The 25,663-nt window shown below is 34.9% G+C and overlaps 1 protein-coding gene across 5 annotated transcripts in view; it reads left to right on the top strand.

The window, feature by feature from the left end:
• The window catches only part of LOC126977046 (protocadherin-like wing polarity protein stan), a 196,629-nt gene extending 172,743 nt beyond the window's left edge, over nucleotides 1–23,886 (top strand). For 3 of the 5 annotated variants that reach the window (XM_050825704.1, XM_050825702.1, XM_050825703.1), the window contains 15 exons: nucleotides 265–406; nucleotides 1,122–1,343; nucleotides 3,078–3,298; nucleotides 3,631–3,777; nucleotides 4,784–4,981; nucleotides 5,708–5,800; nucleotides 6,438–6,554; nucleotides 13,780–13,898; nucleotides 15,153–15,332; nucleotides 16,685–16,783; nucleotides 17,397–17,613; nucleotides 17,994–18,505; nucleotides 19,424–19,495; nucleotides 19,966–20,017; nucleotides 21,880–23,886. In XM_050825704.1, coding sequence (XP_050681661.1) covers nucleotides 265–406; nucleotides 1,122–1,343; nucleotides 3,078–3,298; nucleotides 3,631–3,777; nucleotides 4,784–4,981; nucleotides 5,708–5,800; nucleotides 6,438–6,554; nucleotides 13,780–13,898; nucleotides 15,153–15,332; nucleotides 16,685–16,783; nucleotides 17,397–17,613; nucleotides 17,994–18,505; nucleotides 19,424–19,495; nucleotides 19,966–20,017; nucleotides 21,880–21,919 — 2,431 coding nt within the window. In that variant the 3' untranslated portion in view covers nucleotides 21,920–23,886. Of the gene's footprint in view, nucleotides 1–264; nucleotides 407–1,121; nucleotides 1,344–3,077; nucleotides 3,299–3,630; nucleotides 3,778–4,783; nucleotides 4,982–5,707; nucleotides 5,801–6,437; nucleotides 6,555–13,779; nucleotides 13,899–15,152; nucleotides 15,333–16,684; nucleotides 16,784–17,396; nucleotides 17,614–17,993; nucleotides 18,506–19,423; nucleotides 19,496–19,965; nucleotides 20,018–20,869; nucleotides 20,974–21,879 lie in introns of all 5 variants that reach the window. The other 2 variants (XR_007732138.1, XM_050825705.1) reach the window with 2 other exon arrangements.
• Nucleotides 23,887–25,663: the final 1,777 nt, after the last annotated feature.

The following is a 25,663-nucleotide window of genomic DNA, read 5'->3' as shown; positions in this document are numbered from 1 at the left end:
TTCCATATTACATTAAGGAAAAATACTTCAAAAAGGGGTTTGCATATAGCATTCAGTAACAACATTTTGTTTTGTAAGACAGCGTAACCAAAACCGGACGCCGTAGAATTATCGTACCTTTATCTTGTTACTAGCATCATAAATTGTTGATATTAATTCTTTACTCTTTAACTGAATTTTTATCGTATTACTGCTTGATTAATTTTAATTTAATGAACAGTCTTTATTACCTTTTCGCTCTTATTCTATTTTTTTTTAATTCAGAGTGGGAGAGTGGTCCCGAGTGGGCTGCCATACGGAGATCGACTACGACTGGTCACCTTACTCCAATGAACCGCTCCTCATCAACTGTACATGCAATCATCTCTCCACCTTCGCCGTTTTAGTTGACGAAGTTGATATCGAGGTTGGTGATTTGATATACAAACAAACTTAAACTAGAATTATTACCCTTTGCTTTCTTATTTGATTATTAATCTGTCTAGCTATTCTATCCATCTCTACCGAGTGGAGCTACCAGTGGGAGGCTCCTTTGAACAAGAAGCCCGCTAGATTATGGGTACCACAACAGTAATGTGTAAACGTTACTGTGTTTCGGTCTGTAGGGCGCTGTAGGTAGTGAAAGTACTGGGCAAATGAGACTTAACATCTTATGTCTTAAGGTGACGAGCGCAATAATTGTAGTGTCGCTCGGATATTTGGGTTTTTCAAGAATCCTGAGCGGCACTGCATTGTAATGGGTTGGGCGTACCAATTATCATCAGCTGAACGAACTGTTCGTCTCGTCCCTTATTTTCATAAAAAAAACCGAGCGACTAAAGATAACAATATAAACAATAGAAGCAACGCATGCTTGTGTGCGTGAAAACCCACACAAGAATTAAATTCTGTCCTATTGTTTTTATTGTGATTACAGCGCAACCGAACAAGGCTCAGTTAAGAGATTTAGTTTATTTATTGTAGTTTTTTTCATCTTCAGCCAGCATTTAATCAGTAAGAGAGTAGGTGCTGCAGTGGGTATTGAATGACCTTTCAATACTCTCTTCGATATCAGACTTTCTATTTTTCGCAGATGTTGGTGTGCTAGAGAGGCTTATTTTACTTAAGTGAATCTGTTCCAGTTTATCCCGGAGCCATCGCTGCTAGAGTCTGTGACGTCATACACTGGGTTTAGTATTTCTCTGCCGCTACTACTACTGACATGGGCAGCGCTGTGCTCAATGCGCGGAGGAGCTTCCACTGTCTCTAACTCCATCCACAAGCACCTCATCTTCTGCGTGTTCATGGCAGAGCTGCTGTACTTGATCGCACTGAAGGCCAGAAATTCGTTAGTGCAGAATGAGGTGAGTGGGAAGAAAGTTAATTGTTAACCCTGTTTTAGCTCTCACGGGCAGTCACTTACGGGATCTGTCGCGACTATTAATTATGAACTTCCGATATATCAACCCTGCTACAAGGTTGACCCTCAACCCGCATCCGCGACACTTACAATATGGCTGAAATATCGGGAGTAAATTAAATTGTAGTAGTACCTTATACTACAATTTATTTTCTAAAAAGTATTGTGAATCATACTTGAGAAATTACCTGATAATTGTAAGGAAAAATTAATAAAACTTTAAAATCCCTGTAGATTGGTACATAACCTTGTCAAATTGACGTTTACGTAAACTGGTCGTTAGTCAAACCTATACCATACCATCATTTAATAGTTATCACCTATAAGTTATCAGTTGTATTTTTTTAATATCATTAAAATTGAGTAACAAAACTTAACAACAAGGTAATAAAAGTTTTAATTTGTGAATTCACATAGTAAAATTGTTACAGGAATTTCTTTTGAATATTTTCCAATCTTGCAGAGTGAACCAAGTACTTTGAAGACCATATACAACTATTGTACTCTAATATGCTTCTGACGATTGAAAATTGAAAAGATTGTGGTTAAGAGCTGCGGGTCTTTATAAAGGTTAATAAGCCTGGCGATAAAAACAGAAAGCTTGGAAGATCTTTTAATAATGCTTTCAAAATGTTCTCTGAAAGTTAATGACCTATCAACCAACCTAAGTCTCTTATGCTCTGAACTTCCGCAAGTAGTAATTCATAGAGGACGATTTTTTCTTGTTTGAGAAGCATATGCAATAGCACTTCATTTAAAAACATTTTGTTAAGTCTGCACCAGTTGTTTACTTTGTTCAGTTCCTCCTGTCAATTATATTGTCATCATCCTTCTGTATTTTCTTGTACAATTTTAAATCAGCATACATTTTAAGTCATACTTTAAATCATTTATAAATATGATAAAGAATAGTGGACCCAAGTGAGATCCTTGAGGTACCCCCATGGGTAATGACTGTGCTCTCGACACATAACCTTGGATTTTAACGATTTGAATTCTATTTTTGAAATATGATTCCCACCACCTGTATAATGAACCATGAATACCCATTGGCAAAATCTTCCGCAGTAATAAGTCATGGTTAATGAGGTCGAAAGCTTTACTAAAATTGGTATATATAACACGCATTTCCTTACCTTCATCAATACTTTTCGCGATCTCCTCAATAAATCTGATTAAATTCGTTCTAGTCGATTTTTTTTTTGTAAGAAACCATAAGGCTGTGGGTGTATGTATATACTGTTTAATGTGCCAATACATCTTCTGGTGTACTATCGATTCAAAAACTTTCCCAAGAGTTGGTAGGATAATATATTAATAGTAATAATAATAAGCAATATTATTTGAGATGATATTTCTCTTTCCATTTTTGTGTATGGGTGTCACGCGCGCCGTGTTGAGGCGAACACACCATCACGTATAGATTTATTATACAACCTACACAAATTTACAGATAAATTTTCAGCACATTTAGTTAAAACAATATTGGGAACTCTATCCATGCCCATTTCTTTATATTGGTTAAGTTTTATTAAATTTGTGAAATCCTCAGATTCACTTAGTGAAATTTCACCTAATAATTTTGCAAACGGTAATGATTATTTTGAAGTGTCTTGATAACCATTAACAACTTTGTACAAGTTGAGTTGTGTTAATCTGTAATGTGGCGGGCGGTCAGTTCGCGTGCAAGGTGGTGGCGATGTCGCTGCACTACTGGTGGGTGAGCGCGCTGGCGTGGAGCGCGTGCGGCGCCTGGCACGTGCGGCGCCTGGTGCGGGAGGTGCGGGACGTGAACCACGGGCCGCTGGCCGCGCACCTGGCCGTGGCCTACGCCGCGCCCGCCGGGGCGCTGGCCCTGGCGGCCGCGCACCACCAGCACCAGTACGGGAACGCCTTGTTGTGAGTATCAGTCAGCATAGTAACGAACAGATACTCCGAATGTAACTCACCGCACAATATATGCCTGTTCATCACAATGGACCACAATTTTCTTTTGAATCATTACGCTGACGTTAAAGCGAACCCACATTATCTGCACACAAGATAAGATTCTAGAAGACTTCCGGCCGGCCTGATATATTGAGTTGGGTTGGACCGTTTCCGCTCAAATACAGCGTGCGCTCCTTTGAGTCCTCTGGTGTTGCAAGATAGGTGGACGACAGCTGTTACACATAACAAATATTATTGAATTTCCATTACCGATAGTAATGGATGGTGTCATGTTTTCGTAGTTGCTGGGTAAGCTGCCACGAGGCAGTAGTGTGGTGGGTTGTGATACCAGCGGCGGCTTACTGCGCTGCTGCTGTGGCACTTCTGGCTGCCGCAACCAGAGCCGCATTCACCGTCAGAGATCATGTCATTGGCTTTGGGAACCTAAGGTGAGTCGATACGAAGTTCGCGATTAGATATTTTGTCTTTCGATTACCTTATTCCCAAATTCACTTCACAATTACTTTTTCGTTTTTTGACATTATTATGATCGTAACTACAACTTCACTTTTTATGGTTATATCTATGGTTACGATACGAAATGGAAGTACTTTGGTAATAGGAAGTTCGTCGTTTATTCGTTTCGGACCGAAACTTCGGATTTCGATTTTGGTAATAGCCCTCCAGTTCCTTCGATTTGACCGCATACAACGAAGAGCGGCTCGAATTATATACTTATAAAGTAAACTCTTTTCGAGATCCTTTCCGTTGCGTAGAAATGTGAGGTCTCTTTGCATCTTTTACCTCAAATATCACGGGGAGGTTCGGAGAAGTTGTTCAGGTTACTCTACAAGCAATCGACTTTCACCACTGCCATAAAAATGTCTATTACATCAAAGGCCAGATTTTATATGTCTAGCCTCTGCAATAATATTGCAAGTTATAAATATATATACCTAAGGTATGTTTTGAATAATCAGAGCCCGCGAAAAATTCACAATTCACTCGTCATTAGTTTGTATAATGGTGCGTCCAATCTAAGAATGCCATAATAATATTTTAGCCAGACATTTTCCTTCGACATTTTGATAGACACTGTCCATGTATGCATAATGTTCTTAAACTTTTATTATTATGGTGTGACTTCGACATTTTTCAATGTACTCGAGGTACCTACTCACGAAACATTCTTGTAGTTAGATGATTACTTTGATCATGGTAAAGTGTAGGTACCTATGCATTAAAAATATCGTAGAAACGATAGTCTTACTTAGATTAGGAGATAAATAAACTTCCAGTCATGTAAATAACCGATGAACCAACTTTCCAAATATTCAAATATTGTATTGTACTTACACCAAAATTTAGGCAAATTTTTATATTTAAAAAAAAATTAACAAAGTTTTATTTACGAATATATATAGGCTTCATTGCATAAACCGTCTGTGTCAACAGGATTCTATTAGCTGTGAGCATCATATGCCTGCCGCTGCTCTGCATGTCATGGGCCAGTGCTCTAATCCTGGGTAGTGAAGCCGGCGATAGAAGAAACCTGCTGAGCTCTATTCTAGCAGCTGCCGTGGCCTTGCATGCTACTGCTGCCAGTCTGGGGTACATTGCCTTCAATATACGTGTCAGGGATAACCTAAAGAGGTAAGTTCTCTTAATGCGACGAGGAATTTGATTGCTCGAAATTCTGTAGTAGATAACGTTGTTCTAACTTATATAGTATATACAATATATACGTTTATGTTTTTATCTCCTTCTCGTTTCCTTACTACTGCAATTTACCGATTTTTTTATGGAAAAGAAGTACGGGTTTTGGATTACTTATATAAATCACAAATAAGATTATTCATTCAGATTTTTTTATCTTTCAGTAACAGCCTATTTATTATTTATTTTACTTTATGGAAACGGAGGAGAAACGGGCGTACAGGTCACCTGGTCTTAAGTGATTACCGCCACCCACATTCTCTTGCAACACCAAAGGAATCACGGGAGCGTTGCCAGTTTATGGAAGGTGTACGTGCTTTTTTTGAAGGTACCCATGTCGTATCGTCCCGGAAACACCGCACAAGGAAGCTCAAGTTTCAGCTTTTCAGTTTAGATAGATATTATTACAAGGTATATTAAGGACTTTAAATTTTCATGTTGTTTATTTATGCATACAAATATTTACCTGAGATATAATAAATGTTGCTTTCACTTGATTCGCTAAGAACTTCATTAAGGAGTGCTGAGATATTTTTGAGAGCTGGAATAAATTATTTTAGTCAAATTTCGGTTGTTCCTGTAGTTGCAGAAGTATACCTTGTGTTCATACGAATAAATACTGTTCACAACTGCAGGTCTTAATGGTACTAATATTATTTTCAGAACGCTACTCAGGTGCCTGGGAAAGAAAGTGCCACTCGCCGACACTTCGGTTATTATTAGTACGAGTGCTCAGAATTTGTCGCATACAAACAGGTGCGTATATCAAAAAGCCGAAAAAATATACTTACAAACTTAGATCATTTATACGTCTAGACAGACTCTCACCGCTGAGATAACGTCGACAAAAATTGAGGTTGAAAGTAAACCTCTATTTTGAGCAATGCACGCAAAGTGACATAGTAGAACACTGCTTGTAACGCACACTAGAGTAATAAACCTGGTCTGTTTTCATCGGTTGTCAGCAGCAAGAGGCTCTATTTAGACGTATATCGGCCATTCCCAATATACTATCTACAGATAGGGATAAATTACTACCTTCTACTGTCAGTTATTAGCTGTCAATAATCTGAAGCTGTCCCAATATACCCGATAAGTCAGTCTTATTGCCTTATATTGGGACGCGCGAATTGCAATTTCCATACAAACTTATATCGCTGGTAAGTTACCCGTCCTCCCAATAACAGACAATGTGTACGGATATGTTGAGTTACCGTCGATAAGTTTATTGGGTCAGAAAAGTTTTTTTTATCTCAAGTAGGCCACAACCGGAGATAGACTGAATATTAGGAACGGCCGTAAGTCACCTAAGGTTACAAAATATAAGTTTTAGGTACTTGATTGAATTATTTAGGTTTATTTTAACTAATTACACTGAGTATGCTGTCAACAGATCTTCACTAGCATACCACAGCAGCACGGAAGCAGGCAGGCAGCTTAGAAATATTGGTATCTCTGCGTCTTCTACCACATCCCGGTCAACGACCAAAACTAGTTCGAGCCCTTATAGGTGAGTTATGTATGGAATATCGTGTTGTGATATTTAGTAAAGGGTGCCTAATTTATTTAAAATTATAAGAGATTCTACTTTTGCGTTAATGATACATCACGTGCAATAAACTATCATGTTATATAAAAACAGTAAAAAAAAACAAAAATACTATTATTGTTATGTTATGATATTTTAGAAAAAGAGATCTTTATAATATTGAATCAATTGGTCGGTCCAATTTGTTGGAGAACACGCGCGATCGGTCGGACCTTCAGTATTACCAAAGATCATAAAAATTGCTGGAGAAAACTGGACTCAGAAAGCAAAGTCAAGAAAAACCTATACCCAACAGGGGCCCTAACTATGTTTTTTTTTTGATATAACATTACAAAGCGATATATACATATTATTCTGCCAAACTGCGCAGCGGTCTGTCGGCAGTAATTCTCGTGTTTCGCAAATTATCAAATCAATATTATGTTTTTGTGTGTGACAATTTAATAGTCCCTACCAGTATTTCTTAAGTCTATTTATGGATAATGTCCAAAAGTAGAACTTTCGCAATAAGTTTTTCACCTGATTTTTTGTTTTACAATTCGAAAATTGTGACGCTATATGGATACTTAATTCAAGCTTTTAGGTCGATCCAGTAAAAGGTCGTCTTTACACTAAGCGGTTTATTAGAATTTACATTAACTTATATTACTTCACTTAATGTACGAATATGCTATTAGAAGGCAACCATGCCAGGCGACTGTTGAAGCTCGACTGGCTTGCTCATCGTTTGTGTTAAAAACGTTGGTAACCGATTGAGAGCTTATTGAACAAAGAGGAGGTTGGCAGATTAGAGAGAACCAACACTGTCTATGGAATTATAGTAGAGTAGACTTATGTGCATGCTACGCATACCGTAATAATTACATATTTTAGGTACCACTAGCTTGTTTTTGTTAGATAGCCGAGTTGAGTAGGTATGCACTTTCTGTACTACGAATTTATTTATATCTCGATGTTGTTCGATTAAGGTTAATAATTTTACCTTTTTATCAATTGGAATAATATTACATATTTTAAACAAGTGTTCATAGTTCCCGTTAAGTTTGTTTTTTATATTTCTGTTCACTAAGAGCTTTAATGTTCTCATTTGCAAAGTTTTGATTTTATTTTTATTCGTAGTAAAAGTTAGTCCATAGTTACTCAATCCGTAACTAATTGTTGCCTCGACCAAAGAGTGATACAGGGTGTACAAAATATTTTTAATCACCGATGACTTTAAGTGATAAATTTTACCAAATACTGTGCGGAGTTTCGAATATACTGAGTTAACATGTGCATTCCATGAGAATTTTTTATTAACAGTGAGCCCTAGATATTTATACGAAGCTACCTGTTCCAACTCACTACATTGACATATTTGTGAGGAACTATGCAAGCAAGAGTAACTATGTCCTATTATTTTAATTTTAATATCTTTATATTGACTATATGGTGAGAATATAGGCATACATTTTGTCTTTTCCATATTAATAATAATTCCATTGTCATGTGCCCATTTATTAATATTATTAAAATCTTGTTGCATTATGGTTTGAATAATATTTGGGTCTCTACTACTATACAATAAACATGTGTCATCAGCATACATATATGCTTTACAATTTTTTATAACTTTGCTCATACTGTTCACATGAATAATATATACTATCGGACCAAATATAGAGCCAGTTGGAACACCATTTAATACTGTACCTGGATCACTCTCTGCTCCAAGGACATTTACTTTAAGTAGCCTGTTTTTGAAATAGTTTTGGAACCAGATTTTAATAGGCCCTCGTATACCGCACTCATCCATAGACTGCAATAAGGCGTCAAGCTCCGGCGTGTCAAAAGCCTTTTTAAAATCTATAAAAATAGCTACCACCAATTGTTTTGCGTTTAAATAAGTACTAACATCATTAGTAAATCAAGTAAGCGCTGTTGTTGTTCTTCTATTTGGTCTGAAACCATGTTCGTTCGACGTTCGATATAATATTATTATTTTCCAGAAATGCTACAAATTGGCCGACAATTACTTTTTCTGTAATTTTATTTATTGTGTTTAGGATTGCAATGGGTCTGTAATTTGTATAGTCTGTATTTAGTCCTTGTTTGTGAATAATTGGTCTAATTAATTACAGTTTAAGCTCTTCCCCAATGTACCCAACATTCCTTTCTTAATGCTTAGATTGATAAAATGCGCTATAACCTGAGATAATATGTCTTTTTTAATAGAAGGTAGTAATTTAATATCCCGAACCCTTATACCATCCGAGCCTGGCGCCTTATTGCAATCTAGTTGATCAATAATTTTCTGTACTCCAAGCGCAGCCACTTTTTGGTATCTAAAACTAATGTTGGATTTCTTAATATATGTTTGCCTGTCTAAAAACTTGTGCTGACATTTATGTTTTATTTTATCTATTTCATTTGTGAAAGTATCACAGAATTTAGTACATATAGTTTTGGGTGTTTCATTTTTACCCATATATTTTATTATTACACTATATACAGATAAATTGTTCTTACCTAGCCAGCTGTTTATTTCTTTCCATATTTTACGCATATCACCCTTACAGCATTCAATGGATTTTTTTCTTTGATTATTTTTAGCGACATTTATGGCTTTCTGTAATTTATTTCTATATTTATTATACTTAAGTCTAAGTAGATTGTTATCTGGTTGAGCTTTCTATTGCCTAAAAAGTAAATCTCTGTATTCCGTCATATTTTTCAGCTCCTTGGTAACCCATTCCTTAGTTTCACGTTTTTTTTCTATTGTTGGTATGCATTTTTGAAGAGTCATATATTTCACAAAAGATTTCACTTATTTTATGATATATTTCGGTACTATTATTACACTGTAGCAGTTCTAACCACTGAACATCCTGTATTTTGCGTGCTATTTGTTTGCTATGTGAATATTTATATAATATTTTATATTTTTTTGTTAAGTTAGTTAAAGAAATAAAAGGGCTTTAATATTATTATTATTATATATGTCCAAACACAGATATTATCATTTCCTAGCAGCTAGCTTCCTAGCAACCTTTTGTTAGCAGTAAACTAGTCTTGCCATAAATATTTAAACAAAGAAAAAAAAATATATTCCAAATAACTTCCTTAGAGCTTTGAGCATAAATACGATCAGCACGTCTCTTATAGGCTGCAAGTCCTAAGTCATCTTTTAAAATACGCACATGGTTCTAGGTGCTGTCTTCATCTCCCGAGATAAAATCTTTTGCTTTCGGACAGGATTTCTTCAAATTCTTTACCTTACTGCTTTGACCACCTTTTTCGTTCGAACACTACGTGGACGGCCAGATCATTTTCCGTCGCAAACAGAGGAAGTCTCATTGTATCTATTAATAGCCCGGTACACAAACATTTTTTCTAATACCAAGCGTATGGAGAGTTTTAAAAATTACATTTGGGTCCATACCTTCTTTGTGTAATGCAATCACAGCGATTCGATTCTCTTTATCACCCCAATCCATTTTAATATGGCATATTTAGTAAAGGCTGCCTAATTTATTTAAAATTCATAAGAGATTCTACTTTTGCGTTAATGATACATCACGTGCAATAAAACTATCATGTTATATAAAAACAGTAAAAAAAAACAAAAATACTATTATTGTTATGTTATGATATTTTAGAAAAAGAGATCCTTATAATATTTAATCAATTGGTCGGTCCAATTTGTTGGAGAACACGCGCGATCGGTCGGACCTTCAGTATTACCAAAGATCATAAAAATTGCTGGAGAAAACTGGACTCAGAAAGCAAAGTCAAGAAAAACCTGGAGATTGTTTTCGGAGGCCTATACCCAACAGGGGCCCTAACTATGTTTTTTTTGTGATATAACATTACAAAGCGATATATACATATTATTCTGCCAAACTGCGCAGCGGTCTGTCGGCAGTAATTCTCGTGTTTCGCAAATTATCAAATCAATATTATGTTTTTGTGTGTGACAATTTAATAGTCCCTACCAGTATTTCTTAAGTCAATTTATTATGGACATTATGCAAAGTAGAACTTTCGCAATAAGTTTTTCACCTGATTTTTTGTTTTACAATTCTAAAATTGTCGATCCAGTAAAACGTCGTCTTTACATTAAGCGGTTTATTAGAATTTACATTAACTTCTTATATTACTTCACTTAATGTACGAACATGCTATTAGAAGGCAACCATGCCAGGCGACTGTTGAAGCTCGACTGGCTTGCTGATCGTTTGTGTTAACGTTAGTAACCGATTGAGAGCTTATTGAACAAAGAGGAGGTTGGCAGATTAGAGAGAACCAACACTGTCTATGGAATTAAAGTAGAGTAGACTTATGTGCATGCTACGCATATCGTAATAATTACATATTTTAGGTACCACTAGCTTGTTTTTGTTAGATAGCCGAGTTGAGTAAGTATGCACTCTCTGAACTACGAATTTATTTATATCTCGATGTTGTTCGATTAACGTTAATAATTTTACCTTTTTATCAATTGGAATAATATTACATATTTTAAACAAGCGTTCATAGTTCCCGTTAAGTTTGTTTTTTATATTTCTGTTCAGTAAGAGCTTTAATGTTCTCATTTGCAAAGTTTTGATTTTATTTTTATTCGTAGTAAAAGTTAGTCCATAGCTACTCAATCCGTAACTAATTGTTGCCTCGACCAAAGTGTGATACAGGGTGTACAAAATATTTTTATTCACCGATGACTTTAAGTGATAAATTTTACCAAATACTGTGCGGAGTTTCGTACATACTGAGTTATCATGTGCATTCCATGAGAATTTTTTATCAACAGTGAGCCCTAGATATTAATACGACGTTACCTGTTCCAACTGACTACATTGACATATTTGTGAGGAACTATGCAAACAAGAGTAACTATGTCCTATTATTTTAATTTTAATATCTTTATATTGACTATATGGTGAGAATATAGGCATACATTTTGTCTTTTCCATATTAATAATAATTCCATTGTCATGTGCCCATTTATTAATATTATTAAAATCTTGTTGCATTATGGTTTGAATAATATTTGGGTCTCTACTACTATACAATAAACATGTGTCATCAGCATACATATATGCTTTACAATTTTTTATAACTTTGCTCATACTGTTCACATGACTAAAATATCCTATCGGACCAAATATAGAGCCAGTTGGAACACCATTTAATACTGTACCTGGATCACTCTCTGCTCCAAGGACATTTACTTTAAGTAGCCTGTTTTTGAAATAGTTTTGGAACCAGATTTTAATAGGCTTTCGTATACCGCACTCATCCATAGACTGCAATAAGGCGTCAAGCTCCGGCGTGTCAAAAGCCTTTTTAAAATCTATAAAAATAGCTACCACCAATTGTTTTGCGTTTAAATAAGTACTAACATCATTAGTAAATCAAGTAAGCGCTGTTGTTGTTCTTCTATTTGGTCTGAAACCATGTTCGTTCGACGTTCGATATAATATTATTATTTTCCAGAAATGCTACAAATTGGCCGACAATTACTTTTTCTGTAATTTTATTTATTGTGTTTAGGATTGCAATGGGTCTGTAATTTGTATAGTCTGTATTTAGTCCTTGTTTGTGAATAATTGGTCTAATTAATTACAGTTTAAGCTCTTCCCCAATGTACCCAACATTCCTTTCTTAATGCTTAGATTGATAAAATGCGCTATAACCTGAGATAATATGTCTTTTTTAATAGAAGGTAGTAATTTAATATCCCGAACCCTTATACCATCCGAGCCTGGCGCCTTATTGCAATCTAGTTGATCAATAATTTTCTGTACTCCAAGCGCAGCCACTTTTTGGTATCTAAAACTAATGTTGGATTTCTTAATATATGTTTGCCTGTCTAAAAACTTGTGCTGACATTTATGTTTTATTTTATCTATTTCATTTGTGAAAGTATCACAGAATTTAGTACATATAGTTTTGGGTGTTTCATTTTTACCCATATATTTTATTATTACACTATATACAGATAAATTGTTCTTACCTAGCCAGCTGTTTATTTCTTTCCATATTTTACGCATATCACCCTTACAGCATTCAATGGATTTTTTTCTTTGATTATTTTTAGCGACATTTATGGCTTTCTGTAATTTATTTCTATATTTATTATACTTAAGTCTAAGTAGATTGTTATCTGGTTGAGCTTTCTATTGCCTAAAAAGTAAATCTCTGTATTCCATCATATTTTTCAGCTCCTTGGTAACCCATTCCTTAGTTTCACGTTTTTTTTCTATTGTTGGTATGCATTTTTGAAGAGTCATATATTTCACAACAGATTTCACTTATTTTATGATATATTTCGGTACTATTATTACACTGTAGCAGTTCTAACCACTGAACATCCTGTATTTTGCGTGCTATTTGTTTGCTATGTGAATATTTATATAATATTTTATATTTTTTTGTTAAGTTAGTTAAAGAAATAAAAGGGCTTTAATATTATTATTATTATATATGTCCAAACACAGATATTATCATTTCCTAGCAGCTAGCTTCCTAGCAACCTTTTGTTAGCAGTAAACTAGTCTTGCCATAAATATTTAAACAAAGAAAAAAAAATATATTCCAAATAACTTCCTTAGAGCTTTGAGCATAAATACGATCAGCACGTCTCTTATAGGCTGCAAGTCCTAAGTCATCTTTTAAAATACGCACATGGTTCTAGGTGCTGTCTTCATCTCCCGAGATAAAATCTTTTGCTTTCGGACAGGATTTCTTCAAATTCTTTACCTTACTGCTTTGACCACCTTTTTCGTTCGAACACTACGTGGACGGCCAGATCATTTTCCGTCGCAAACAGAGGAAGTCTCATTGTATCTATTAATAGCCCGGTACACAAACATTTTTTCTAATACCAAGCGTATGGAGAGATTTAAAAATTACATTTGGGTCCATACCTTCTTTGTGTAATGCAATCACAGCGATTCGAATCTCTTTATCACCCCACTCCATTTTAATATGGCAAGATATTGTACAATGTATTGGCGCCAAAATGAGAAAACTCAATGAACATTGAACAATCATATAAAAATTGACAGATTCCAAATTCAAATGTAATATTTTGTTTATTTTTAATTTTAACAGTATTTATGGTCAGACTATATTCTGAATTATAAGTCATTTATTTTTACTCAATGAGTTATAAGTTGTTAATGTTTTCACTGTCATGGAGCAGCCGAAGCGACGGTCAGCTGCGGCAGACAAGTACGTCCACATCGAACTACAACACGAGCGCTAGCGACATGCCCGCTTATCTGAGAGGGTTCGATTCTTCTCTGCACACCAGGAAAGATGGTATGTTAACATAGTCTCCATAATTATAGTTGTTATAATAATTTAAGAGAAATTTAGAAACCAACATTGAGCGATGTGCTTTAAAAAAATTGAACTGTGAACGGTTATTCATGAGAAAATGTTGGGGTGGTTTGGTCATATAGAGAATATGGGTGAAAGTAGATTTGATTGTACACATTGTGTATTAGACAACTGTGAAAAATTGTGTTGGGAGCGTTCTACCTTGGCGTACAGTCCAGTACCATGACTCCAGAGGGCCAACCATAATTTTTGTAAAAATTGCGAGTTATGAACGCACCTCCATTGATGTTTCATTTGACAGGACCACAGAGTACATTTTTTTTAATTCGTTCTTGCGAACAGGCTATAGACCGGGCCTTTACTGCCTCGTCTTTAGTATTTTCATTTTTGGTATTTATTTTCAGTATTTTGTTTTACAAAAAATTCCAATAAAGTATTCTCATCTCATCTTTCATAAATAAAGTTTTCCTTTTCTGTATGTTTTCACTATTTTTTTAAAGTTATTAACAACACGACTCACTTTCCTCTAAGGAAGTAGCAATTTTTTCGAATCGCTCCCTTTGACACATAAGCTATCCAGTTTAGGTTGAAATATTACCTTGTGGTACAAATGAATGAACGAACTAAATCAGTTTGCTATTCAATTGACATCATTTTTGACATTCAATTGACATCATTGCGTTTTAATCAGTTGATTTGACTTCAACCTAAATTAGATCGCTCTAATCACGTCGTGGTACAAAATAGCAAAGCAGTTCATTTTAGGTTCATAGAAAGCTTTGGAAATTTTCTAGGTTATTGTCGAGACAGAATGTTGAATTTCGACTTGATTCAATTATTATAATTAAAAACAAACATGATTTCCAAATTATTCTAAATTAGCACGCGCTATTTATATTTAGTTAAAAATTGAGCCGATTGATCAAATCTTGTTTGATTAATTTTGTTTTGTTTTTGTACACAGACTTAGTTTACCTCGCTTCGCTCAAATATACGCCGCAGCGAAGCGGTACGACGAGCGACTGCGGCATCCTAATTCCTAGTTATCTTGTTTTTAAGAGTATGTAGAGGTCGACTTAGGTGTAGGTACATAGCGCCAGAACAAAAGTACCAAGATTATGAAATCTTGCATAACATGAGTTAGATTTATGGCAAATAGAGGTGTCAGGAATATAGGGGCACTTACCCGTATACGTGCATCTGGTTTGTTTCACTTTTCAAATTTGTTTTAAGATGAAAGACGTCGACGTCGGAAACAAACCAGCGGTGAAACTGGCGAGACTGAAAATGCGACGGAGGCAACTGACAGCGAGAGTGAGAGCAGCGCCCGGAGCCTTGATCTAGCCTCCAGCCATTCCTCTGATGATGACGAGACCAGCACGAGAAGGTCGTCACACCCACCTTCAGCCACGAGTATGTATAGACCGGGCACGCTACAACACAATTATCTGTAGAATATTCTATTTTTAGCAAAAGCTATACTAGTAAGTACCTACTGCTGATGAAGAGGGATATTTGCACAATTTATATTTTAACTTAACTGCCTCCTAATAAATTCTTGATAATGTATGTTATGATATGACATACTTAGGCATATTAGGGAATTTTCTAGAAACTCACAATGAACTTGTTGTTGTATACAAACATAAAGTTTAAGCTATGTGGATATGGACATGCTTTTTCAAAAGGATCCCAGAAAATGGACCATCAGTTGCGAACTAAGAATTGTTCAAAAATGTTGTGTAGTTCAGTTTACTAGCTTATAGTAAATGTTTTCTATTTGTAACCTAGGTCCTAAAGAAACGTTTAGAGAAAGTTTTAAATAAATTATGATATTAACTGTTGCTTCTCAATATATTTTTCATAATGTAATGTATATACGTAGGCACTTTAACGAATTTTCGAGAGTCTGTAATAATCATAATATTAACACCAGGAACACGCATAAACTTGTTATGCCTGCATAATGTTGTTGTTGGGCGATGTCTTAATGCGTTACGAAATAACATTTTAGCGGCTATTTAACTAATAAATGGTATAGTATTATCTCAGCAAGAATATCAGTGACATCCTCGGCGAGAGATTCTCTGGGTACACACTCGCAAGGTTCTCACTTCTCAATACAGTTCTCACGCTCGATGACGATGGATGTAGAAGTATATATAACTGCTGTGACAAGCTTATTCCTCTTGTTTTTTAATTCATCAATGGGTAATTCCATCAAGGTGGTTATACGTTTCCACGCATCGAGGATTTTTAGTTTATTTTTATAATATTTTACACAAAATCGGTACTGCTTGAAACTATTCTAGGAATGCCAATTCTAGTTCGGTCATCCAAATCCGACTCATGTTGGCGGTCAGTACCTAAATACCACGCTAAACTAATAATGTACGAGTCTCTCGCTAGCGACACTGAGAAACATCCGAGTGTGGAGTTAATAGAAGTTCTCGTCTGTTCTCGCGTTCTTTGCTCTATTGTCTCGCGCCAAATAACGGCCAAAAATCGTAGAGCAAGGCGAAAACCTGTTTCACTCTCACGTATCTCTTGTTTTTCTCGCTTTTTCGCGAGATTCTCGCGTGAATGTAGAGCGATCTTAACGAAATCTAATTTAATGTTTGCGAGAGTGATTCGAAAATTACAATGAATTTGTGAAATATATGACGGGTGGTTGCTTTGTTTATTTAAATTTTATTTCGTGACATATAAATATGATGACAATATTCACTGACTTGTAATAATTATTCTAATTGCAAATTTCTTAGGAGATCGCGGTAGCAGTACAGGAGGTAGTTACCTGCCGAATATAACGGAGGGTGCGCCTTTGGCAGTGTCTCCAAGATGGCCGATGCATATTAGAGAAGGTATCTAATAATTTACATCCAAGCGGAGAGCGAAATAAACTCGCGCAACTGATATTTCAGTACATTTATATGTATTAAATGATAGCGAAAATATTTGTGTTTTTATATAATTAGTAACTTTAATGTATATCAATTTATATTAAACTAGCGGACCCGACAGACGTTGTCCTGTACACACGTGTTAAATTTGAAAAATCGGTCCAGACATTAGGAGGAGACCACTAACATACGTAGGAAAATTATATGTCGACTGTATTGAGAATCTAAAACAACCTCAAATTCACTGGAACACTCTAAAAATCATCACAAACGGTCCAGGCATTTAGGAGGTAGTTCAATTGTGAATCTAAACCATCCTCGAACCAACTTGGACATACGCAGAAAATTTCATTCACTGTCAACACACGTACAGAATAATTATATTTATATTATATAATTAAATTTCTACTGAATACCAATATGTATAAGCAATTTTTTTTTTAAATAATATTGTTATTTCTCAACTTTAGCTCCAACCGTACAAGTTATTTAGTTTCAGTTTTCGCAATCGCGATAGGTCAAGTAGATGTAATATTTCATCATGTTCCAAGCTGATAATAAAATACAATTTTAGAAGCACATCGCCCAGAAGGTCGTTGGTCCCAGGAGACGGGCTCAGATGAAGTAAATCCCGGGCCAGCCACGCCGTCGCCCAACCCACTACCTAACCCAGACCTGACGTCTGACGTATACCATCTGAACAGGCACCGGCTGAAACCTTCAATATTGGAGAACGTTCATGACACCTATGTTGCCAGTGTCGAAGCTTCTAGGTTGCCTCTAGATAACAGGTAAATATAAAGTTCATTTGAATATTCACATAAAACATACGTCTTCACCGCGTCGTCCTAAAACATTATTTGTTGATTCGTTGTACTTCTTCTTCTTCTTCTCTGGAGGTCAGCAGTCAGTTTTTTAAACTTCTTCTTGACTATGGCTTGTTTAGTCTTGATGCCAGTCCACTCCCTTATATTTCGGAGCCAAGACTTCTTTCTTCTTCCAGCACCTCTTTTACCAACAATTTTCCCCATCAAAATCGTTTGCAACAGGCGGTACCCATTGTTGCGCAGTATAGGACCGAGATTCCTTGTTAGTCATAGTTTATTGTCTATTGTTTTTATGTATTTGTTATATTAAGAATCAGAATATTGATAAGAAAATATTTCCACAGATACGGCGTAATGGAAGACGAACTTATGTACGGCGTTCTACCGACTGACACGGAGAAACAAATGGCGTACGACCCTAACTATGCAATCTCACCAATGTATAGACTACCCGCAAACCCTTACGGTTCCAAAACCTACCTCTCGTCTAGAACATCCGACTACGGATATAGCCCTACCAAATATCACACAGAATCTAGTGTCTATGGCTCCAGGGATTTCCGGGATTCTGTAGCAGCAAGAGAGCATGAAGGATATCCGACAAGGGATTTCCGGGATACAGTACCTGGCCGCGAGCACGACGGGTATAATCAGGCGAGGGATTTCCGCGAATCCGTTACAACCCGGGAGCACGACGGATATCCGTCGCGGGATTACCGCGACTCTGGAATAGCAACAATGCTCAAGAATGATTACCAGCGGAAGATGGAGGGACATTACGGAGAATATGCAGATAGGATGTCGGACGGCTCCGAGAAGCATCATCCGCATGATAAATATCTGTTCCCCTATACTGGTTTGTATTTATAACATTTTAGTAGAATTTTGCTTTCGTTTTGTTGCTACCCGCGTTTTACACTACACTTTGATAAAACGATAAATTGCACTTATTTAAGTTTTGTATATTAGTAACTAGATACATATTGCGTAATTTTTAAAAGCTGTATTTCTAAAAGCCCTCATAGTTATTGTCGAACAAACAGTATAATATCCACTTTTGACGTGGGCGTGCTGGTGCTTGCACACAACGAAAAGAAAAAAGCTATACATATTACACATATTCTGAAAGCAATTCTAGCTAACCTCGGGCTCCAGCAGGGATCTGGAGCGGTGATTGAAACTATTTCGTATGTTAGAACCGTATATTAATATTGCATTGGTCATCAACGCTGAATTTATTCTGGCCAGGATTTCCATATACACTTCCTTCGTATGTGAGACCTTTTTTGACATAGACTAGGCATTGAATGACACCGCTCCAGTTTAGAGGTCACATATTATTATTACATAAATGGTAGTAGAATACGTAAGTATCCATCCCTACTCTGTGGTAGTAGACACAGTGCTGGATTAAGCAAGCGTGTGGCTTGTAGCAAATAGTTTCAAAGATGTATATCGGGAATAGTCGGTTACCGAGTGTCTAGCGTGGATTGTCTTAGGAGGAAAATTTGAAACGTTTCACGTTTTTGTGACATCAAATAAATTCAATATCAACATCTTAACAATTTTCACACAAAAAATACGGTCATGCTTTAAGATGAGTGGGCTAAAATATGCGGGGCCCCCTTCCGCGCAGGGCCCGAAGCAATTACTAATCTTGGTTAATCCGACACTGAGTAGACTTGTAAAGTTGTGAGGTTAGGATTTGGTTGATTTTGATTTCTTTTATGAGTTGCATTTATTTTGTTTATATTTTGTTTGCTTTTGACCATAGCTGAAGAAGATCACATGAACTTGCGTGGCGTAAGTCAGCCTCCGCACAATCTTGCTGGTACTGCAGAACCAGGTAATAATAATATGTAGATTGTATAAAATATATACATAAAAGCTGGCTAAGAGTAGATTGCTATTCGTCGATAAGGCTGGGTTTTCTTATTAATTTTATGTAATATAATAAACATAACAAAAAAGGAACATAATAAAAGTTACACAAACAATATAAATGTTGTGTAATAGTTGTTGGTACCTACAAACATTTTAGATATATAAACGTGTTTTAGTCATAATTTTTATATCATGACTAGTACTTTTGAAGGGCGGGTACTTAACGTTTGAACTCAATCAGACTAAAACCAAGAATATGTAAAACTGCAACTAAAACAGAAAAAGTCGTCCCGATATAGCCCCTACTTGTTTTTCCTAATACTATAAAATATGTGTAAACAAAAATACCTTTAGAGTAAAATTCACATGAAGATATATATAATTCATAATTTTTCTATAAATTCATTCTTTCAATGATACTATTATTTCCAGGTGACGGCCAACCCATGGGAGCTCCTCTGGCTAGCATGGGAGAAACTAGCGAGTGAGTTGCTTTTTATATTTACGTATTTAGATTAAAATTTTATGTCCTTGTACGACTTAGATAAATTCATGCATGTTGTTCATTAACGTACAGTAAACAATTAGACTTCCAATCGCTTCTTAAAACGTCGTAAAAAATATCTGACCGAACACTCTGCCTATTAGACGCAGATTATGCCTAATAGACGTAAGCAGAGTTTTGTTTTAAACAATTTTTAAGCGTGATTGTCAGTCTTGTACGTCATTGACAGTGGCGTGGCGTGCCTTAGCGGGGCCCCGTATAAAATTTTGTTTGGGGGCCGTTATGAAGGATAAAGATATCTCACAAAAGCGGCAATCAGCAAAAGTTTTTATTAATTTTTGCTTACGCACTTCGTGGGCCCCCGTGGCCCGGCGGCCCCGTGTAGGTACTTGATACGGCGGTAGCTACGCCCCTGGTCATTGATGTTGTTACATTTAAAACTAGACAATTTCAACCAATCTTAAAGAACTACAATATTGCAATTATTTTGTTTTACAATGTTTTTGTGTATGTATCTTTAGTTTTATAATGGTTTTGTGTATGTATATAGTATCTACCTACATACCAAAATACAATAATACCTAATAATTTACAAATAAATTTCGATAAAATGAAGATTTTGTTTTAAATATATCATTGCACATTTATTATAACACTTATTTTCAGCGGTGAAAGTTATTTTATTTATCTAATCTTTATTGTAAATATTCAGGTGGTGAGAATTATAAAAAATTAATGAAATATAAATACGTAATCTACCACCCATATTCTTGAATATTGTTTTCTTTGATTTCTTTATTCTTATTTATTTAATTGACAAATTGTCAATAGATGGTGGAGGTTATATGAAAAACACTCATTATAAATCATCTTTTGCTTTGCTAACTGGTGGTGTGGCGGAACTCAAAATCATCTATATCCATCATAGGGACGAGGTATTCATCTATATTTTATTTTTGCATGTTTTCCTACTCACAGTTGTACATTTTCATTCTTAAGTTCGTTCTTTAATTGATAGTGTCATAAAGTTTATATTTTATAATGCCTTTTGCATCTTAACAGCAAAGTTCAAAATATGGTTAGTAGGTACTCAGTTTACCATACGCCGTTTCTTTTTCTCTATCATTTATTATGTGGTCTGCTGAAATGTCTATATTTTATAATTAGTCTTATTTTATTCCATATAATATTACTAATTTAAATAATTTTTTTAAACGAAAAATCTACAAATGTCGACCCAATGTTTTTATCGTTTTTTCTACTTAAAGAATAACACAAACTTTGATATAACCTATACAGCCTAAAAATTTAGTTTGCCAGATATTTTGTACTGCAGTTTATTACCAACACATATAACTAACATAACAAATTGGAAAATGTTAGGTTGACGCGTTTATCCTTTTACTATTCCTTTTAGTTCGTATTGTGGTAAAATATTTTACCATTTACCACGCGGTTAAGCCAAGCCTATGCTTCAGTTTGTTGTTAATGTATAAACTTTAAAGACTTAAACTTTCAACATAAACAACAGTTTCAGTTGTTTTCACAGAAAAAGAAATACCTAGGTATTAATCTTAGATAATTTATACGTCTAGATAGTCTCTTACTGTTAGGCAACGAAAAAACACACCAGAAGTATTAGTTTAGTGTGCGTGCTTAGTCAAAATAGAGTTTAGTTCTAAAATCTATTTTTTATCGACGTTTTCACAGCTGTCATTGTCTTTCTAGATGTATAAATAATCTAAGGTACTATTGTAATGTTGTTCAGAATTCATTTTCGAAATTATGTTTATTTTTAGAGGCAAGATAAATAATTTTAACATTTCGCGTCGATGTTGCAGGAAGTCTACTACTGAAGATGATGCTGAAACCAGAGTATGACAAGCAAACAAATACTTAGTACAAGATTTCCAATGAATCTCAATTAGCTTACTTAATGACTTAGTTGTACTTGTATTGTTAATTTATGATAAATAATTTTGCTCTTGTAAAGACTGTTATTGTACTGCCATAGCGTTACGGCTATATTTATTTTGTCTATGCTTTAATAGAATATTATTAATAATGTAATAGTCTAGATTTGTTAGTTAGACATTTATTTAGAATGGAAAGATAGTATTATTATTTCATCTAAGGTATGTTTGTTATTATTAAGTAAATTTTAAGAATTTTAGCAAGTACACTATAAATGATTTATTTATTATATGACAATAACATCGTCGTATTCAGAGGCGAATGAAATCTTCTGGTATTTTATACCTAATTATTTCAACAGAGGCAGAAAGGTATTTTTGGCGAGTGAGGTCATTCTTAGATTACCTTACCTTCAATTTAGTATACTGTGAAGCCGTTACTTTATAGTTAGTTATACTAATTACTCAGCATTTTTGACGCAGCATTCAAATGAGTGTATTAAAGTTTTCTAGTTCTGTCAAACGAGTACGTCGTCTTCGTACGAGTAGTCTTTCGAGTACTGTCAAATTAAAAATATTTAGGATTAAACTGTAGGTATTGTTTATAAACGTTAGGCACTCGAGTAGTTTTGATTGATCGAAAACGTTTTGTTTTGAAAACGCCAGTGCTCACAGTAGAATATGGCGGCGATTTATGACGTCATATATTTCCCTAGGGTACTGCGGCAGTATACTGACAGTCCATAACGGAACGATTTTTTCTACAGTAATAGCACTGCAGTGCTCGCAGTGCATATCGGAACATACTCATAGTACGTGGTTGGTTAAGAAATTAATATGACGTAGTCGTGTAACGTGACACATCGCTATGGGTCGCTACGTACTATATTGATGCCATGTTACTATTGATATGACTAGCCTATCCATTAATTTTTGGTACATGCGCCAATATGCGCATATGCGGGCCAAAAAATCTCTCCTTACATTCCATTTTCCAATCGCATCGCATTAATGCTCTGTCTACACAGAGCGTTGCTTGAAATGCATTAGATACTGCTAGAAGTAGGTAGCTATTAGGTGTGATGTTGCTTGGACTAAAGCTCATAAGTAAATTATATGTATAATTTGGTCTTCATAATAATTATGTAGATTTATCTAGATGTAATAAAGAAATAAATAACATCCAAAGTTGTGTAAATGATAAAATAAATTAAAATACAAACATAAGTAAAGTATTTTTGTATAATACACCAAATAATTTAAATAGGTAAGAATATTAATGTAGCTGCAATTGTTTTTGTTTTATTATTTAAATATAATAAATAGGATTGTAATTAGCAGTCAGAAATGTAATTTAGTTTTTTAGAACAATTTTAATGTAAAGAGTTACGTGACCGAGTTTTGTGTGCATTATAATGTTCAACGAAGAGTCCACCTATTTTGTAAATATACCTTCATAGATTTTTACACGTTAATTGTAAGATTTTAAAGCTTTATTTGTGTAATTAGTACGTTTTGCCATAGTAGTATTAGATTCATAATTTAAAAAACGTCGAAATGAACCCACTTTTAACATTTTATTAAATTTCCCACATATTTTGTATTAGTCGCGCCATTTGTACCTATGTATAGTAATACAAAGTCAAGATTTCTTTATCAAATATAATAGGTACCTACTACAGTATATATTATATACCTAATATAGTTCGAAGTGTTCATGACTAGTATATCATCACTGAAATAATAACATGGTGGTATAATTTTTTGTTAAGTGTGTTTGTCATTAAAAAAGACATTATTTGTTTTAAATATTTGGCAGCATAGTATCAGTAGGTATACATTCCATTTTGTGATAATATTCAACATTTAATGATTTTTATTAGGTATTCAACTTTTACACTTTCGTGTTTTACAAAAATAAATATTTTATTGCTACAGCTGACTTTTTATTTATTATTAATAATTAATAATAGGGTTTAAAGCATGAAATTGCCGTTTTATTGTAATTGGTACTTCGAAATGACATAGAACCTTCATATTTTGCATTCCCGACTCGTGGTCACACCAGTTTGTCACATCAGTGTGACTACGAGTAATTTTTTTTCCTCGTCGTCACACCAAGGGTTTTACTACACCCTGGTGGTAATCAATTTGATATAAGTGATGTGTCAATTTCTATTCTCATGATCTCGACATTCTCGATAGTTTAGATAACGAATGACTATGGACGGAAAATGTTTTATTCCTCTTCTTCACACTACGGGATTTACTACACTTTTTATATGTTAACGTTAGTGGTGTGATAAGTACAATCTGCCAAAATAGGCAAGATGTATAACTTTTGTACATAGATATGTTAATTCACGTAGTATTTCCATAAAATGGCCTAAAGATATATAATTATTAATAAGTTTCCTTTGCTTATTAATAACCAATTTATCTTTCTTAATTTTATCTTTTTACTTGGGCTTTTTTCAATGTCAATTTCCATTTCCTCTTTTAAGATACACAATTTTTGTTAATTATTTTGTTTAGTGTGGAGTGCCTACAATAAAACTTTCATGCAAGTAATTCTTCATGTACAGTAAAAAATATTTTACTTTGCCAACCGAGGCACTCAAATCTGTAGATTAATTTTTATGTAATTTATTATAATTATTATTAATTATTATAATTTAAGTTTTTTCACATGGTACCTATGTATTCTTTAAAAAAATGTGCAACATTCTATTATCGACTTTCAGTTTTTTTTTTATTCAGCTTAGAAAAGAAAGATACTAACAAGAATACGAGTTCTGACGCAGAACTACGCGGTAGAGACATCTCGCAATATCAATGTTACGTTTGGAGAGGGGACTGCTAATAAACGCACCGTGCGATTTTGGTTTAAACGCTTTCGTGATGGAAACTTTGATTTGAAGAACGAACCACGTGGAAGACCGGTGAATAACAATGAATTGAAAGAGATGGTGGAAGCCGATTCAAGCTAAACTACCCAGGAATTAGCGGCATGGTTTAACGTTACCTTACCAAGAATATGGACTCATTTGCGTCAAATCAATAAAATAAAAAATATGAAAAATGGGTGCCACATGATTTTACTGATCTGCAGAAAGGAACGCGTGTTCAAACTTGTGTTCAAAAATGCAATAGCTGACCCCAGGTCAAACGTCGCAACAGTGTCCTAAAGCAAAGCTTACCAATAAAAAGGTAATAGTAACTGTGTGGTGGTCTCAGTATGATGTTATTCACTATAGCTTTCTCCGATCTGGTCAAGCAATAACGGCAGATGTCTACTGTGCCGAACTCCGAATAGCAAAACTAGCAGTGAAACAGCTCCAACTCATGAATCGATCGTCACCATTAGTGCTCCATGATAACGCGAGACCTCATGTATGAGGTATGAGGTACGCTGAGCGCGAGAAACCGTTTTAACTCTACAGGTACTGCAATTAGAAACCATTCGTCACCGTCGTATTCACCAGACTTTGCTCCAACGTACTATCATTTTTTTCGTGTATTGGACAATTTTCTACGTGATAAAAAGTTTTCTTCTCAGGAGGCAGTGGGTACAAAATGCTTTCACACAGTTTGTCGAATCTAGATCAACCCAGTTCTATCGCAAAGGCATAAATGACCTTCCTATTAGATGGCAGCAATGTACTTATAGATAATTATTGTAATTATAAATAAAAAAGAAAGGAATTTCAAT

The sequence above is a fragment of the Leptidea sinapis genome, chromosome 43, assembly GCF_905404315.1.
Source record: "Leptidea sinapis chromosome 43, ilLepSina1.1, whole genome shotgun sequence".
NCBI classification, from domain to species: domain Eukaryota; kingdom Metazoa; phylum Arthropoda; class Insecta; order Lepidoptera; family Pieridae; genus Leptidea; species Leptidea sinapis.
Note: the sequence above shows the minus strand (reverse complement) of the source record. Positions and strands in the feature narration are given on the sequence as shown.